The sequence below is a fragment of the Lontra canadensis genome, unplaced genomic scaffold (genome assembly GCF_010015895.1).
Source record: "Lontra canadensis isolate GAN:19392208 unplaced genomic scaffold, GSC_riverotter_1.0 scaffold77, whole genome shotgun sequence".
In the NCBI taxonomy this organism is placed as follows: Eukaryota; Metazoa; Chordata; class Mammalia; order Carnivora; family Mustelidae; genus Lontra; species Lontra canadensis.
In genome coordinates, this window is record NW_022631071.1 from 901,493 (window position 1) to 918,174 (window position 16,682).

At 36.4% G+C, this 16,682-nt stretch overlaps 1 protein-coding gene across 3 annotated transcripts in view; it reads right to left on the reverse strand.

Moving 5' to 3' along the window:
- The window catches only part of CENPI (centromere protein I), a 98,088-nt gene that overhangs the window by 17,220 nt on the left and 64,186 nt on the right, over window positions 1-16,682 (reverse strand). For 2 of the 3 annotated variants that reach the window (XM_032881759.1, XM_032881762.1), the window contains 2 exons: window positions 6,790-6,831; window positions 5,468-6,092 (listed from right to left, as the gene is read on the reverse strand). The exons of the other annotated variant lie outside the window; for it this stretch is intronic. In XM_032881759.1, the coding sequence (XP_032737650.1) occupies window positions 5,991-6,092; window positions 6,790-6,831 (144 nt within the window). In that variant the 3' untranslated portion in view covers window positions 5,468-5,990. Of the gene's footprint in view, window positions 1-5,467; window positions 6,093-6,789; window positions 6,832-16,682 lie in introns of those variants that run through there. 3 annotated transcript variants of the gene reach the window in all.

Consider the following 16,682-nt stretch of genomic DNA (forward strand, 5'->3'; position numbering starts at 1 on the left):
CTGGTATACCCATTATGAGTGTGTTTGTGTACTTAATGGTGTACCACTTTCTAAGGTTTTGTTCATTTTTCTTAACTCTTTTCGAGTCCAGAATTTTCAATTGGGGTGTGTGTGTGTATACATTCTATCCTTTACTGATAGTTTATTTTTCATATCCTTATCATCACATAGTCTTTTTAATTATTTAAACATGGTTGAAGTCCTTTAGATGTATTTATAATAGCTGCTTTGATGTCCTTGTCCACCAAGTTCAGCATCTGATGCCCTCAAAGGAAATTTCTTTCTTTCCCTGTGTATGGGTCACATGTTCCTGTTTCTTTGCCTCTTATAACTGAACAGTTCAGATACTATATTGTATCAACTCTGGATACTGACCCTGCTCTGGGTTTTATTGCTGTTGTTTAATAACTTGGCTATACTAATTCTGTGAAGTCTGCTTCTCCACAGTATGCAGCCTTTACTTTTACTGTTTGGATTTTTTCTTGCTCTTAACTTTAAGCCTGGCATCCTAAGGATCATCTGTGGGTCATTACAGTTTAGCTATCAGTCACTAATTGATCCGAGTTGTACTGAAGCCCCTGAGCCAGGAAGGTTTTCATTTTTTGCTGCATGATCTGTGTGGCTTGGATACGGCTTTCACATTACAGGGAGTTTACAAGTTTATTGCACATTTAGCCAAGGGCTAATAGCAAAGCAGTTTCCTCTCCAGTTGCTCCTAAGAGTGTGGCCTTAGGTAAGAGCAGATTATTCTACACCATCTGGCATCCTTTGCTGTCTCTTTCTGATCTGCCTCTATTGGTATCATACTATGTTTCTGGCCCCCAGTAGCTGTTAGCTGATTTTTATTTTGAACAATTCCTTTAAGGCATGAATTGCTCCACTATCCAAAAAAAAGTCAGGCTCCTCAGGCCAGGGCCAGCATGTTGCCAGTCTTTGAGGTTTTCTCTGACCCCACCTTCACAGAAGCTCTGAATTAAAGAACAGTATTTGGGACTGACAGGAGCTGCCAATTGGCTTCCAAGCCTCCTAGAATACCTCTCCTGAAACAGAGTTGGGTGAGTGTATGGGAGTTGCCTCTACTTCAGATCTTATAGCCTACCACTATTACTACTGAATTCTGTAGATTTTGAATAAATGGTCCTCAATTTGTTATAAATTCTTTTATTATTCTGCAGAAACTTTGAATAATAAGTCTTTCTAATTTTGACCAATGAGATACTGCTCTGGGGAGTTCCACGGGACTCTTCACATTGCCATCCACAAAACCTTCCCATTTTAACTTTCAACTGACTGCAGAAACTGGTGATCACATTTGCAAATTTAACCTACCTACAAAGCTGATTGTAAATAGAAAAAAATCATTTCTAATTTTTTAAAGCTAAAAGTACTATCTAATTTTAAAAATTGTATACTATCTTCTCTCATTACCTCAGGTAACAGAAAATTGTCTACAAATAGATACAAGGAGAAAGTAATACATATAAAAATTGCAGTCTTGTTCAATTTCATGTGATATTAAGTGTTATTGTATCCAGGGCTGGAATACTCATAAATAAATAGGATGTCAAATTTTTGAATAAATGCTTATTCATATGTTCAACACTTTTTCCAGAAAGGCTCAGGCAACTCTGTTCAATCAGAAGGTAAAGTATAGAAAAATGTGAATTACTTCAGTAAGCTACTATCTTCTGGGAAAGTCTTCAATTACATTCTATTATTCTTTGAATTGATATACTTCAAAGGAAGGAAAAACTTTTATATCTTTTTCCCCTTTATGGCTTTTCAATGAAATTTCACAGATTTTCTATCATTTTATATACCAAATCTTTGAAATACAGACATTAGAATCTAAATTTTACCAAAAAGGGAATCAAGAGGCAAAGTACTTAAGTGACTTCCAAGGTCACACAATTCATTAATGATAAACCTAGAACTAGAAGCAACGAAAGGACTCCTTAACATCCAGCCTTCAGCTCTGTGCACCAAATCGAGTTAGATAAGCTAATGTTCTTCCTCGAAAATTGAAAAAAACTTGCTTTCCTGGTATATACTTAAAAGTGGACTTTAATTCACAGGTACTTATTATGCTCCTTGGGAAGACATCCTTTTCTGAGTATTATAAAAATAAAGCATTGATGATTCAGGTCTACAGTATATTCTATTAAACATTGTTGGCCATTGTCTTAGATCAGGCAGCTATAATAAAATACCATAGACTGAGTGGCTCAAAAAGCAAATTTACTTCTCACAATTCTGGAAGCTGGAAGTCCAAAGATCAGGGTACCAACATGGACAGATTCTGGTGAGAGCCCTCTTTCTAGTTTGTACTTGGTTACCTTTTTGCTGTATTCTCACATGGTGGGAGAGAAAGATCAGTATCTCTCTTGTCCCTTCCTATAAAGTACTAATCCCATTGATGAGGGCTCCACCCTCATGACCTAATTACCTCCCAAAGGTCCTACCTCCAAATACTATCACATTAGGGGTCAGGGCTTCAAAGTCTGAATTTGGGAAAAATAAACATTCAGTCCATAGTAGCCATCTTTATTAAAAAATAGAATGTTTTTACATGACAAAAACATAGTCTTTTACATTAAAAAATAAATGAAATAAAGTTATATCAATTGAAAAGAAATTTTAAAAATACCAATTTTATTTTTTAAAGATTTATTTATGTGAGTGAGAGGTGCAAGTGGGGAGAGGGGTGCAGGGGGGAGAAGGAACACAGAGCAGAGCAAGGGAGAAGGAGAGAATCAGACTCCCTCCCCACTAAGCAGGGTGCTCAAGGCAGGGCTCAATCTCACAACCCTGAGATCATGACCTGAGCCAAAATCAAGAGTCAGATGCTCAACTGACTGAGCCACCCAGGTGCCCCAATATAATACCAACTTTAGAGAATAATTTTTCTTATTTCTAGTAAACCATTGTGTGATATAAAATGTATCTGATGTAAAGAGAGAATGTCTGCAAACAGAAATTTTATGTGAGACACCATAGACTTGTCTACTTTTCTTTCTACATTGTCCTAAGACCAAGAGGAAGAAGTTATAATAAAAAGAAAAATAAAATATTAGAAATCCTTTTTTTAAGATTTTATTTATTTGAGAGAGAGGGAGAGTACAGACAGAGAGTGAGAAGCAGACTCCCCATTGAGCTGAGAGCCCAACTGGGGCTAGATCCCAGGACCCTGACTGAGATCACAGCCCAAGCCAAAGGGAGCTTAACAGACTGAGTCACCCAGGTGCCCCAAAATGTTATAAATCTAACAGCAACTTAGTATTGAACATTATTAAGTCAATATTTATAACATCAACAATTTTATAGAAATACTAGGTAAAGAAATAATTCTTTCTGTATAATTGGGATAATAAATTTTCTTTTTCTTTTCTAGGCAATGTTTGCTCTAAAGCAAAATAGCTTTTCTTATTTAAATCTTTTTCTCCTTTGCCATGAACAGCCTTCAAAAAAGAGTTTTTAAATAATTAGATTTGGCTTATTTGCACATCTAATCTTAAGTGGGTCAAAAAACTGGATCAAGAGAAGAATATGAACAGAAAAGAACCCAGGAAATGATTACTGAACAAAAAGACAAGCATAAGGGAAAAATATTTTCTTCCTGGAACAAAAACTCAGGTTTAGAAATTTCTTTCATGACTGGAAGATTGTTGGGGATTAAATTTCATGAAAAATAATCAAATCCTTCTCACAAGTGAAAGTTCCACTTGATCTTAATGACCAAAATATTGTGTTCTGAATAAAAATATGGAAAATTATTTGGACTGCAAACTTAAAAACGAAAGAGAACTTTCTAAGTGAGAAAGGTTATCTATCGGGGACACTATCACATTTCAAAGCAGCTAAAAGTTTTTTACCTGGGTATATAGGCAACATTCCACACCAATAAATACTCCCTCTCGTGCTCAAAACACTTTTTTCACTTGGCTTCCAGCACAACCAGTCTTCTTACTTTTCTTCTAGACACTGGTAGGTCTTTCTCAGTCTTTAGCTGGTTCCTCCTTTTTTCTTCTACTTCCTAATGTTGGCTTACACAACAGGACTCAGTTCTTTGCTGTCTTTATCTTCTTTTTTCTAGCAGCACTAAGTGATCTCCTAAGATGTCATGGCTACTCATTAATGATGCCCAAATTAATTTTGCCAATCCAAATATGTACCCTGAACTCTGGGCCTGGATATCGCCTGTCTACTCAGCACCTCCAACCTAATATGGCCAAAAGAGAGCTTCTGAATCCACACCCCTCCAAATCTGTTCCTCCTCCAGTATGCCAGGATGTCAGAAACCTAGGAGTTACCCTTTACTCCTCTCTTTCCCTCTCTTCATATCCAAGCTAACACAGATCCTATCTTCTCTACGTTTAAAGTAGAACCTAAATCCACTCTCCAACTACCTCCCCATCATCTACCACACTAGTCAAAGACTCTTGCCTAGAACTCTAATAACTTAACTGGTCTCTCTGCTTTAACCCTTAATCTTCTTCAGTATAACCTTCAAACTACAGCTCCATACAGGTAAATCAAATCATATCACTCTGCTCTCAATCCTTCTAATGGCTCCCTATTATCTATCCATAACACATCATGAACTACTCTCTGGTTTCTCTATTTCATTCTTACCACTCTTCTCTTTTAATTACTATATTGTAAACTTACTGGCCTCTCTGCTAGTCCTCAAACATGCCAATTAAGTTATCATTTTTAGGCCTTTTACAACTTGCTTTTACCTCTGCCCAGAACGCTCTTTCCCCAAATTTTCACATGGCTCATACACTTATTTCATTAGGGCTTCTGCATAAGTCACCTCCTCAAACAGGCCTTAAAGTAGCAACCCTCTCAATATTCTGTCCCTAATCCTTGCTTCTTCCTTATAGCACCTCATACTATATTTTTGCTTATATTTTTATTGTCTGCCTTTTCCAAAGGGATGTAGTAAATCTACAAAAGCAGTACTTTGTATTGGTCACAGCTATACAACCAGCACACAAAAGAATATCTGCCACACAGTAAGCTAGATAAATATATATTGAATCAAAAAATGAATTGGATTCTAGTCTGAACACTACCTAATAATACAGAGTTTTGTTTTGCTTTAAAGAAAAAACAAGAACCATAAGAATGTGCCCTTAAAAACGAAAGTAAAATCAGCTTAATTTCTCTCAAGTGATATGAATTTTACTAGAAGAGAAGTTACTCGGTAGTAGTGAGGCTGAATTTTCAGCAAAATATTCTAGCTACTGTAAAAATTTTTTTAAAGCTTCAGAATTATCCCCGAAAATAAAGTCTGTTTACTTGGGCCTGACCACTTAAAAATGGGCATATAACATAAACATACACACACAAAATAGTATAGTTTTCTGAAATCAAACTGGACTAAATAGGAACATTTTAGATTATCCCGCAATCCTCTCCACTTCCTTCTCTTATCAAATTGCTACTAGTGATAAGGCCCAGGAAGCTACCAATGAGTTAGAGTTAGAAATGTTATATCCTGTTAACTTGAAGATGCTGACACTGTTGTTCACAATAAGGAAAATGGCAATATCCCCAGAGGTTTCAGAGGCAGGGCATTTTGCATGAGCATGTCTGTGGCTTAACTGCCACTATATATTACCTGCTCTCTTCCATCAATGCAACTTACAGTCGACAAGAATGTGAAAAATCCTGTCACATAACAGATATATCTACATATAATTTGGTGGAAGGCAGAGCCTGATGATGAAGTCATTTTTTACTAGTGGGCTAAAGAATCTAGATCCTGAAAAATAAAGTTAGCCACACTGAGGCTCTCCTGGGGCACGCATAGAAGGCCAGTCCAAATACTCCCTGAGGATGGCAATCTGTTGATGCAAAGATAATGGAAACTCAAGTTGAACCACTTGGCCTCTCTAGCAACAAGGAAAAGAATTTAGTCCGGTATGGTCAGTCGTTTCAGTCAAAATTCGCTTAATGTTGATGCTGCAGTTTAAGCCCTCTGATCAGGGGATAGAAGAATGATGAATACTACTTCTTATGAAAAGTTTCAAGCCTTGTAACCCCTCTGAAAATAAATAGTCCAAATACCAGTTCCATTTCTTTCCCTGCAGGCACAAAAAACGGAAAATTACTCATCAGATATTTACTATGCATATTCTCTACCTCTTCTTCTTTGCCTAGGAAAAGTTCCCAATGTCCTGAATGCACATACCAAGAGTTAGCTGAGAGGGGCCAGGTTCCTAACTGGAACTCAGGCACTAAAGTAACATCCAAACCAGAAAGTACCCAAACTTTAAGGGTTAAACATTCCTTTTATTATACTGGCAAAAAATTTTAGCTGTTCAACTGAACAAGTATTATAAAATGGGTCATCATCCCCATGCTCTACAAATTCAACATCTAAAATGGATAACACGGGAGCAGAAATTATTATATTACTGCCTCCATTAAATATGTACACAGCAGAGTTTCTATAATAATGAGACAACTGTGTTAGGTTTTGTTAAATCACCCTCATTACAGTCACACTTTGAATACATGCAACTGTACTATAAAATGAGACAATGCACAGATCCAAGAGCAAGAGTCAAACTGTGAATAGCTCTATCTTAGAGAAGACTGTAGAGGGTATGTGCCAACAAATTCACATAAAAGTCACTGGAAATACTTCAGGAGGCAAACATTTCACTCTGACTTTGTGGAGGCAATAGGCTTAAGACTGGGGGAAAGGAAAAGTATAAATTTTTTGATGAAATGAAGCTATAGTAAATCCCTGAACGTGACGAAAATAAATTTATTTACCCGAATAGAGCTCACGCTTACTGTCCTTTCTTCTGGCCATTCCTTAAAAAACAAAAAAAAAGGTGGGGAGATAGGAGATGAAAATGTTTGGTTACCAAAGATTACCAGAAAATTAAGATGGCTCTTCACTGTCTGATTCATTTGCTACATTTTATTCCTACTATCACTCCAGCATTTCTTCTGAGTAAACATTTACAATAACCTTCCACATTTCTCCCTACTAGCATAAACAGAAGGAAAATAAGATTACAGTCAGTAAAGTGAGTACCATTTTGCTAATTTATGGCCTCAAAATCTACTCAGCCACTAGAATGAAGATAAAAGATGTTAGAGAAGGCATCTTCTGAGGTAAAGGATACCTGAACTGAGTTTTGAAGCATGGGAGGACGTCTGGTGAGGCAGTCTGTGTACACAGTAGATTCTATAAAAACTGATATGAAAACTCAGACCTAGTTGATCCCATTTATTTCCCATCTTTAATTATCACCCACTGTGTTTCAATGAAAAGTCATTAAATCTAAAACAAACATTTTTTATATATTCCTAAGAATAAACTAGGCCTATTAAGCTATGTATAACATAATGTGTTCTTAACACTTAGAATTTTTTATTTTACTACGATTGAGTTTTAGATGTAGGCAGATTTTGATCATACATCATTTTTATAAACATGAAATGGTAACTATAAACAAAATTAAGTAGTGAAAGTATTTCTAAAATTTTACATTTGGAGTCCTACTCTTCTGAATTACTTTTCTACTCAAGAGCTGTAGATAACTATGTTTTTTCACACAATATCATCTTTACTGCCAGAGTGTTGGCAATGCAATGTTTCTTAAAAGATACTAGTGTTGGGGTCCCAATTACATAAACCTAACCTACTTTTGGTTCCTGCTTCAAGGAAAGTCCATATCATGTATGATATACTGCTTCCTTGCCCTCTTCCTCTAAGACATTTGGTTTTGGGGGCTTAAAAGAGTGTTCCAATATTTTCTCCAAGTTTTTTCCACCTGGTGACAACCATCCTGCAAGGTCTGATTCTGGCAATCTGCCTGGGTGCACTGAAAAACAGCAAATGACAACTATATTTTTATTGCTCCCTGGCTGACATTGCAAGATGCATCCTGATCTCTGAGAAGTTAGAAAGTGAAAAGAACATGTGGTTTTACTGATTAAATATACTCCATGCTTACAAATTTTATATTTATTTCTCTAGTTCCAACTTCTCACCTGAACTCCAAGCCCAGCTTCAAACTGCCTATACTTAGACTTCCTGGATGTCTATCAGGAATCTCAAACTTAAGGTCAAAAGAGAACTTGAGTCTCAACTTGCCCTCCCACCAAACCAAAATAACCTCTTCTGTTCTTTCATTAGTATTCCTCTTATTAATACATGGAAACACCACCTACCTAGTTGCTCAGTTAATAAAACTCAGAAATCCTTTTCTTCATTCCTACTTTTTTTACTGGTTTCAGAGGTAGAATTTATTGATTTATCAGTCGCATATAACACCCAGTGCTCATTACATCAAGGGCCCGCCTTAATGCCTGTCTCCCAGTTTCCTCAAGTTCAGCGTCTCTTATGGTTTGCCTCCTACTTCTAAAGAAGCCATTCATTAAATCCTGTCTGTTCTACCTCTACAATATATCTCAAGTCAGTCCAATTCCATCCATTTCACTACCACCACATTTATACAAATCTCTACCAGTATCTCTGTCCAGACTCTACCAACAGCCTAACTGCAGTCACTTGGGCCTCTTATAACTCTATCCTCCACAAAAAAAGCTAAATTGATCTCTATTAAACATAAACTCAGACCGTATTATGACTTTGCTTTAAAAATTTTCAATTGTTTCCCATGGCACTCCCAACAGATCTATAAGAGAGATAGCCCCTGAATCTCTGCCGTCTTATTTCATTCCATTCTCACTCTTGTTCCTTAAGCTATAAGCCATACTGGCCTTCCTTTTTTTCCTTGAACTCCTTGAGCCACTGTACCATTTCTACCACCTAGAATGCTCTTATTCCAGCCATTCTTCAGCTGGCTTATTCTCATCTTTTAGAAGAAATCTTAGACCAAATGCCACCTCCTCAAAACCTTTCTTGAACACCCATTCCTGGCAACTCCTCAGTCACTCCTTCTCTTACCCCACCCTGTTTATATCCTTCATAGCATTTCTCAAAATTCAAAATTATCATGTTTACTTATTTCATTACTGGTTTACTATTTGTTCTTATTTGAATATAAACTCCATTTGGGCAGAGATGGTATCTGTCTTCTTAGGTATTATATTCCCAGTTTGAAAAGCATAGTGAATACAGAATAAATAAATATTTGTTGAATGAATAAAGAAACAGTTACTGATTCAAAGGTAATTATGATAATAAAATCTAGAGCTTCAGAATTTCCTGAAATGTAGGCTCTACAAATGTTCAAAATATTTTGACTCATTAACTGAGTGGAGTTCTTTGATACTAAGAATGGATTGGCCAAACTAAATTTACTAAATTATCTCTAAAAAGCTGACTAGTTTGAAGTATTTACAATGTTAAAATTCCATAAAGTAAAAATGTCAGCATTAAATCATATTGCCATAGTATCAGAGGTTATTTTTACCATCTTGAAGGTAAGATACTTAGCAGTTAGTTGGTGACAAGGGCTCAAAAAGCACTCTTCTAAAACACAGCTTGACATTTAAAACCTAGCATTTTCAGAACCACACAGAAACATCATCAGTTACAAAAATGGCAGTTTCACATTTTGCCAAATGTGCTCTATGCTACTAGAATTTAAAACTTCCAGTCAGAACTAACCTTCCTTAAACATTTTAAAAACTATTTTCTGATTTAAAAGAATATATCGATCAATTCCTGATCCCCCAAAATGAGCCTGCTTACCTATGTTCAAGTTGGTATTTACTACTTTAGAGACTGAGTCTTCTAACATACACACACACAGTCTATAAGAAAAATTATTTCATTTAAGAAAATCCCACTCTATATGTAATTCATTACAGGCTTTACCAATTAAAAACTGGATGCAACCACGTTGACAGGGTATGGAGAAACCAACAAATCAATCATTGTTAGCAGCAATGTAAATTCGAATAACTTCTACTAAAAGCTAAAATTTGGGGTTTTTTTATATATTTTATTTATTTATTCAACAGAGAGAGAGATCACAAGTAGGCAGCGAGGCAGGCAGAGAGAGAGAGAGAGGAGGGGAAGCAGGCTTCCTGCTGAGCAGAGAGCCCGATGCGGGGCTCGATCCCAGGACCCTGTGATCATGACCTGAGCCGAAAGCAGAGGCTTAACCCACTGAGACACCCAGGCGCCCCTAAAATTTGGTTTTTTAAAAGATTTTTATTTATTTGAGAGAGAGGAGAAAGAGCACGAGCAGGGGGAGGGGTCTAGGGAGAGGGAGAAGAAGACTCCCACTAAGCAGGGAGCCCAACATGGGTCTCAATCCCAGAATCCCGAGATCATAACCCAAGCTGAAGGCAGACACTTAACTGACTGAGCTACCCAGGTGCCCATAAAAGCTAATATTTAAGGACACCCAACAAAATTTAAAAAGATACACACTTTGAAAACAATTCCACTTAGAACAATTTTATCCACACTTATATATGTACGAAATGATGTATATGGTTGAAGAATATTCATTAGAGCACAATTTCATAAAAGAACTAGAAACAGCTTAAATGCTCAACTTACATGCTTAACTTTAACATAGATTCATAAGAGAGAATACTATGGAGACATCAAAAAGAATGAGGCATCCCTTTACATACAAAAATGAAACAAAAGTCTAGACACTAAGTCAAAAATTCAAGAGGCAGAAAAGTAAATATGGTATATAGTGTTATAAAAGATCATTTACACAGAAATATGCAATATGTCTCTAGAAGGATATTCAAGAACCTAAATGTGGTTGCTTTTATGATAAAAAGTGTCCACATAGAGTTCCACTTTTGGGATGAGATCATGAGTTCTGTGGACCCACTCCCCAGAAAATGAGAAAACTTGGCAAAGACTATTTTTAAAAACCCAGCATTTAAAGTCTCTGAAGGATGATCTCAATTCAACAACCTAACCTACTGCTTCAAGAAATTAGAAACAGGAAAGCAAACTAAACCCAAAGTAAGAAGAAAGTACAGGTGACCCTTGAATTACGTGCAGTTAGGGGTGCCAACCCTGGTGCAGTCAAAAATCTGCGTATAACTGTGGCTCCTCAAAAACTTAACTACTGACAGCCTGTTGGCCAGAAGCCTGGCCAATAACATAAATAATTGATAAGCACATACTTTATATGCATTATATACTGTATTCTTACAACAGAGTAAGCTAGAGAAAAGAAAACATTACAACCTTACACCAGTTAGAATGGCTATGACAAGGCAGGACACAACAAATGTTGGAGTGGTTGTGGAGAAAGGGGAACCCTCTTACACTGTTGGTGGGAATGCAAGCTGGTGCAGCCACTCTGGAAAACACTATGGATGTTCCTCTAGGACATTAAAAATAGAGCTACCCTACAACCCAGCAATTGTACTACTGGGTATTTACCCCAATGATACAGATGTAGTGAAAAGAAGGAGCACATGATGTGATGAGCACTGGGTGCTACACGCAACTAATGAATTATTGAACACTACATCTGAAACTAATGATGTACTATATATTGGCTAACTGAATTTAAATGTTAAAAATGTTATTAGGGGCACCTGGGTGGCTCAGTGGGTTAAAGCCTCTGCCTTTAGCTCAGGTCATGATCCCAGGGTCCTGGGATCAAGCCTCGCATCGGGCTCTCTACTCAGCAGGGAGCCTGCTTCCTCCTCTCTCTCTCTCTGCCTGCCTCTCTGACTACTTGTGATCTCTGCCTGTCAAATAAAAAATAAATAAAATCTTTAAAAATAAAAAAATAAAAGTGTTATTATAAAAATCATAAGGAAAATACATTTACAGTACTATGCTGTATTTACTGAAAAAAACCTGCATGAAGTGGATTCATACAGTTCAAACCTCTGTTGTACAAGGGTCAATCATAAATAATAAAGATTAGAGCAAGATATAAATGAAATAAAGAATAAAAAACAGGGGCATCTGGGTGGCTCAGTTGGTTAAGCATCAGCCTTCAGCTCAAGTCATGATCCTGGGGTCCTGGGATCAAGTCCCACATCAGGCTTCCTGCTCAGCAGGGGATCTGCTTCTCCCGCTCCCTTTGCTACTCCCCCCACTCATGTTCTCTCTCTTTCTCTCTCTCTCAAATAAATAAAATCTTTTTTAAAAAAGGAATATCGGGGTGCTTGGGTGGCCCAGTCGTTAAGTGACTGCCTTTGGCTCAGGTCATGATCCCAGGGTCCTAGGATCAAGCCCCACATTGGGCTCCCTGATCTGACAGAAGCCTGCTTCTACCTCTCCCACTCCCCCTGTTCATGTTCTCTCTCCCCCTGTGTCTCCCTCTGTCAAATAAATAAATAAAATCTTTAAAAAAAGAATATCAAAACAAAGTGTCTCACACTTCCTGACTTCAAAACTTACCATAAAGTTACAGTAATTAAAACAGTGCGGTACTGGCATGAAGACAGACTTATAGATCGGTGGAACAGAATAGAGAGCTGAGAAATAAACTCTCATGTAGTATACAGTCAAAAGATCTTTGACAAAGGTGTCAAGACCACTTAAGAAAGTACAGTCTCTCCAACAAATAGTGCTGAGGAAACGGGATATCCAGAAACAGAAGAATGAAGTTGACCACTTATTTTATACCACAGACAAGAATTAACTCAAAATTAATTAAAAACTTAACTATAAAATCCCTACAAAAAAACATAGGAGAAAAGTTTTATGACATTGGACTGTGCAATGATTTCTTGGATATGACACCAAAAGCAAAGGAAACAAAAGTAAAAACAAAACAAAACAAAAAGACAACAAAACAAACTTAAAAACTTCTACACATCAATGGATACAATTAACAGAATGAAAAGGCATCCTATGGAATGAGAGAGAATATTTGTAAATCACTTACCTGATAAGGGGTAAATATCAAGACTTTTTATATTAAGAACTCCTACAACTCAACAACAAAATAACAACCTGATTTGAAAAAATGGGCAAAGGACTTGAATAGACATTCCTCCAAAATTATACACATGACCAATAAGCACATGAAAAGATGCTCTATATCATACATCATTAGGGAAATGAGAATCAGAACAACAATGAGATAACCACTCCACATCTATAGGATGGCAATTTAAAAAACAAACAAACAAAGAAACAAAAACAGAAAATAAGGAGTGCTGGTGAGGCCATGGAGAAATTGGAACCCCTGTGCCCTGCTGGTATGAATATAAACTCAATATGGAAACACTTATGGAAGACACTACAGTGTTTCTTCAAAAAGGTATAAAGAGAATTACCATATGATCCAGCAATTCCACTCCTGGGTATATACCCAAAAGAACTGAAAGCAAGGACTTGAACAGATAATTCTATACCCATATTCAAAGCAGCATTATTTTCAAGAGCCAAAAATAAGAAGTAATCCAAGTGTCCATCAAAAGATAAAACAGACATGGGTTGACCTAGAGGGTATTATGCTAAATGAAATAAATCAGACTGAGAAAAATACCACATGATTTCACTCATGTGGTATCTTAAAAACCAAACAAATGAATAAACAAACAAAAAGCACAATTAGACCTATAAATACAGAGAACTGATGGCTGCCAGAAGGAAGCGGGTAAGGCAGATAAGTAAAATGAGTGGTGGGGAATAGGATATACAGGCTTCCACTTATGAAATGAATGAATCACAGAAATAAAAGTTACAGTATAAGGAATATAATCAATGGTATTATAATAGTGTTGTATGGTGACACATTAGCTACACTTGTGATGAGCAAAGCATAATGTATAGAGAAGATGAATCACTATGTTGTACAACTGAAACTAATGTAACATTGTGTGACAACTATACTAAAATGAAAAAATTAAATACAGAGGGATTGATATTTTAAAAAAGGATGAATATGGGGCGCCTGGGTGGCTCAGTCAGTTAAGCAGCTGCCTTCGACTCAGGTCATGATCCCAGGGTCCTGGGATCAAGCCCCACATCAGAATCTCTGCTCAACGGAGAGCTTGCTTCTCCCTTTCCTTCTGCCTGTCTCTCTGCCAGCGTGTGCTCTCTCTCTATCTCTCTGTCAAATAAATAAATAAAATCTTTTTTTAAAAAATGGATAAACAGATAAACAGAATGTGACAAACACCTACCATGGAATATTATTCAAAAATTATTTAAATTATTTAAAAAGGAAGGCTACTTCTACACATGCTATATTAGGGATGAACCCTGAAGACATGCTAAGTGAAGTAAGCTACTTACAAGAGGACAAATACTGTATGATTCCACTTATATGAAGTATGTAGAGTAGATTCAAATTCAGACTAAAAATAGGATAAAGTCTACAAAGGGCTGTGGGGAGGAGGGAATAGGGAGATACTGTTTAATAGGTAGAGTTTGTTTTAAAAGATGAAAGAGTTCTGTGGATGGACAGTGGTAATGGTAGCACAACAATGTAAATGTATTTAATATCACTAAATTATATACTTAAAAATAATTAAAATGGTAAGTTTTATGTTATGTATATTTAATTACAATTAAAATTTTAAAAAATTTAAGTAGAGAAAAAGCAATGAAACCAAACTGGTTGTTTGAAAAGGTCAGCAATATTGACAAACTATCTAGGTTAAACACACAAAAAAAGAGAGAAAATTCAAATCACTAAAATCAGGAATGAAAGGGCAAAATCATTACCAACTTTACAGAAATAAAAGGTATCATAAGGTATATCAATAAATTAGGATAAAGTATATGAAATGGACAAATTCTAGATAAACAACTAAATATTGAGCATGACTCAAGAAGAAATAGAACAGCTGAACAGAACTATAACAAGAGGTTGAATAGTAATTAAAAATTTTCCCACTAGAACGCTCCTACACTGTTGGTGGGAATACAAGCTGGTGCAACCACTCTGGAAAACAGCATGGAGGTTCCTCAAAAAGTTGAAAATAGAGCTACCCTATGACCCAGCAACTGCACTACAGGGTATTCACCCTAAAGATACAAATGTAGTGATCTTAAGGGGCACGTGCACCCGAATGTTTATAGCAGCAATGTCCACAATAGCCAAACTATGGAAAGAACCTAGATGTCCATCAACAGATGAATGGATAAAGAAGACGTGGTATAATATACAATGGAATACTATGCAGCCATCAAAAGAAATGAAATCTTGCCATTTGTGATGACGTGGACGGAACTAGAGGGTATTAGGCTTAGCGAAATAAGTCAATCAGAGAAAGACAACTATCATATGATCTCCCTGATATGAGGAAGTGGAGATGCAACGTGGCGGGTTTGGGGGGTAGGAAAAGAATAAATGAAACAAGATGGGATCGGGAGGGAGATAAACCATAAGAGACTCTTAATCTCACAAAACAAACTGAGGGTTGCTGGGGATAGGGGAATAGGGAGAGGGTGGTGGGGTTATGGACATTGGGGAGGGTATGTGCTATGGTGAGTGCTGTGAAGTGTGTAAACCTGGCGATTCACAGACCTGTACCCCTGGAGATAATAATATATTATATATTAATAAAAAAAATTTTTTTTAAATCTTCCCACTAATAAAAGCCCATGACCAGATGGCTTCACTGGTAAAATCTATCAGATATTTAAAGAAGAATTAATGCCAATCCTTCACAAATTTTCCAAAGGGTATGAGAAAGTATGCTTCCTAACTTTTTCTATGAGGCCAGAATTAACCTGAAACCAAAACCAGACAAAGATATCCAAGGAAAAATCAATATCCCTTATCATCCACAAGCTACTGAGAAACCAAATCTGGCAACATCTAAAAGGGATTGTTCTCCATGACCAAGTGGGATTTATCCCAGGAATGCATGGTTGGCTAAATATCTAAATATTTAGCAGATTAATATTATCAGGAAAAGAAAGGGCAGGAACCACATGATCACATTTGTAGATACAGAAAATAGCACTTCACAAAATCCAACAGTTTCATGATAAAAATACTCAATGAACTAAAAATAGAAAGGCAGTTCCTCAAGCTGATAAGGGGCATCCACGGGAATTCCTAATATCACACTGCAGAAAAATGAAATTATTTCCCCAATAAACAAGAAAAAAAAAACTTGTCCATTCTTGCCACTTTTCTTCAACATTAATTGTACCTGAAGTTCCAGGGAATGAAAGTAGTTAGGTAAGAAAAAAAAATCCAGATTTTAAAGGAATAAATAAAATCATCTGTTTGCAGAAAACATAATCTTGTGTATAGAAAATACTAAGGGATCCACTGAAAAGCTGTACAAGCTAAAAAAATGAATTTAACAAAATAAAAATGAGTTCAACAAGGTTTTAGGATATAAGATCAATATACACAAAACTGCATTTCTATACAGCATTAAAGAGTAAAATGAACATGAAATTAAGAAAGCAATTCTAAAACAATGTCTTTGAGTGACACATTGGACCAGATGGCCATACACAGAATATTCTAGCCAAAAACAACAGAATACACATTCTTTTCTACTGCACATGGAACATTCTGTAGGACAGATCACATATTAGGCCACAAAACAAGCCTCAATAAATTTACAAAGACTGAAATCATATCATGCTCCTTTTCCAACCACAGTGGTATGACACTAGAAAAAAAATCACAAGAAAAAAAAAAACTGGAGAAGAAAAACACAGGGATACCAAACAGCATAATATTAAACAACCAATGGGTCAATTAAGCAATCAAAGAAGAAATAAAAAAATACATAGAGACAAATGAAAACGAAAACACAATAGTCCA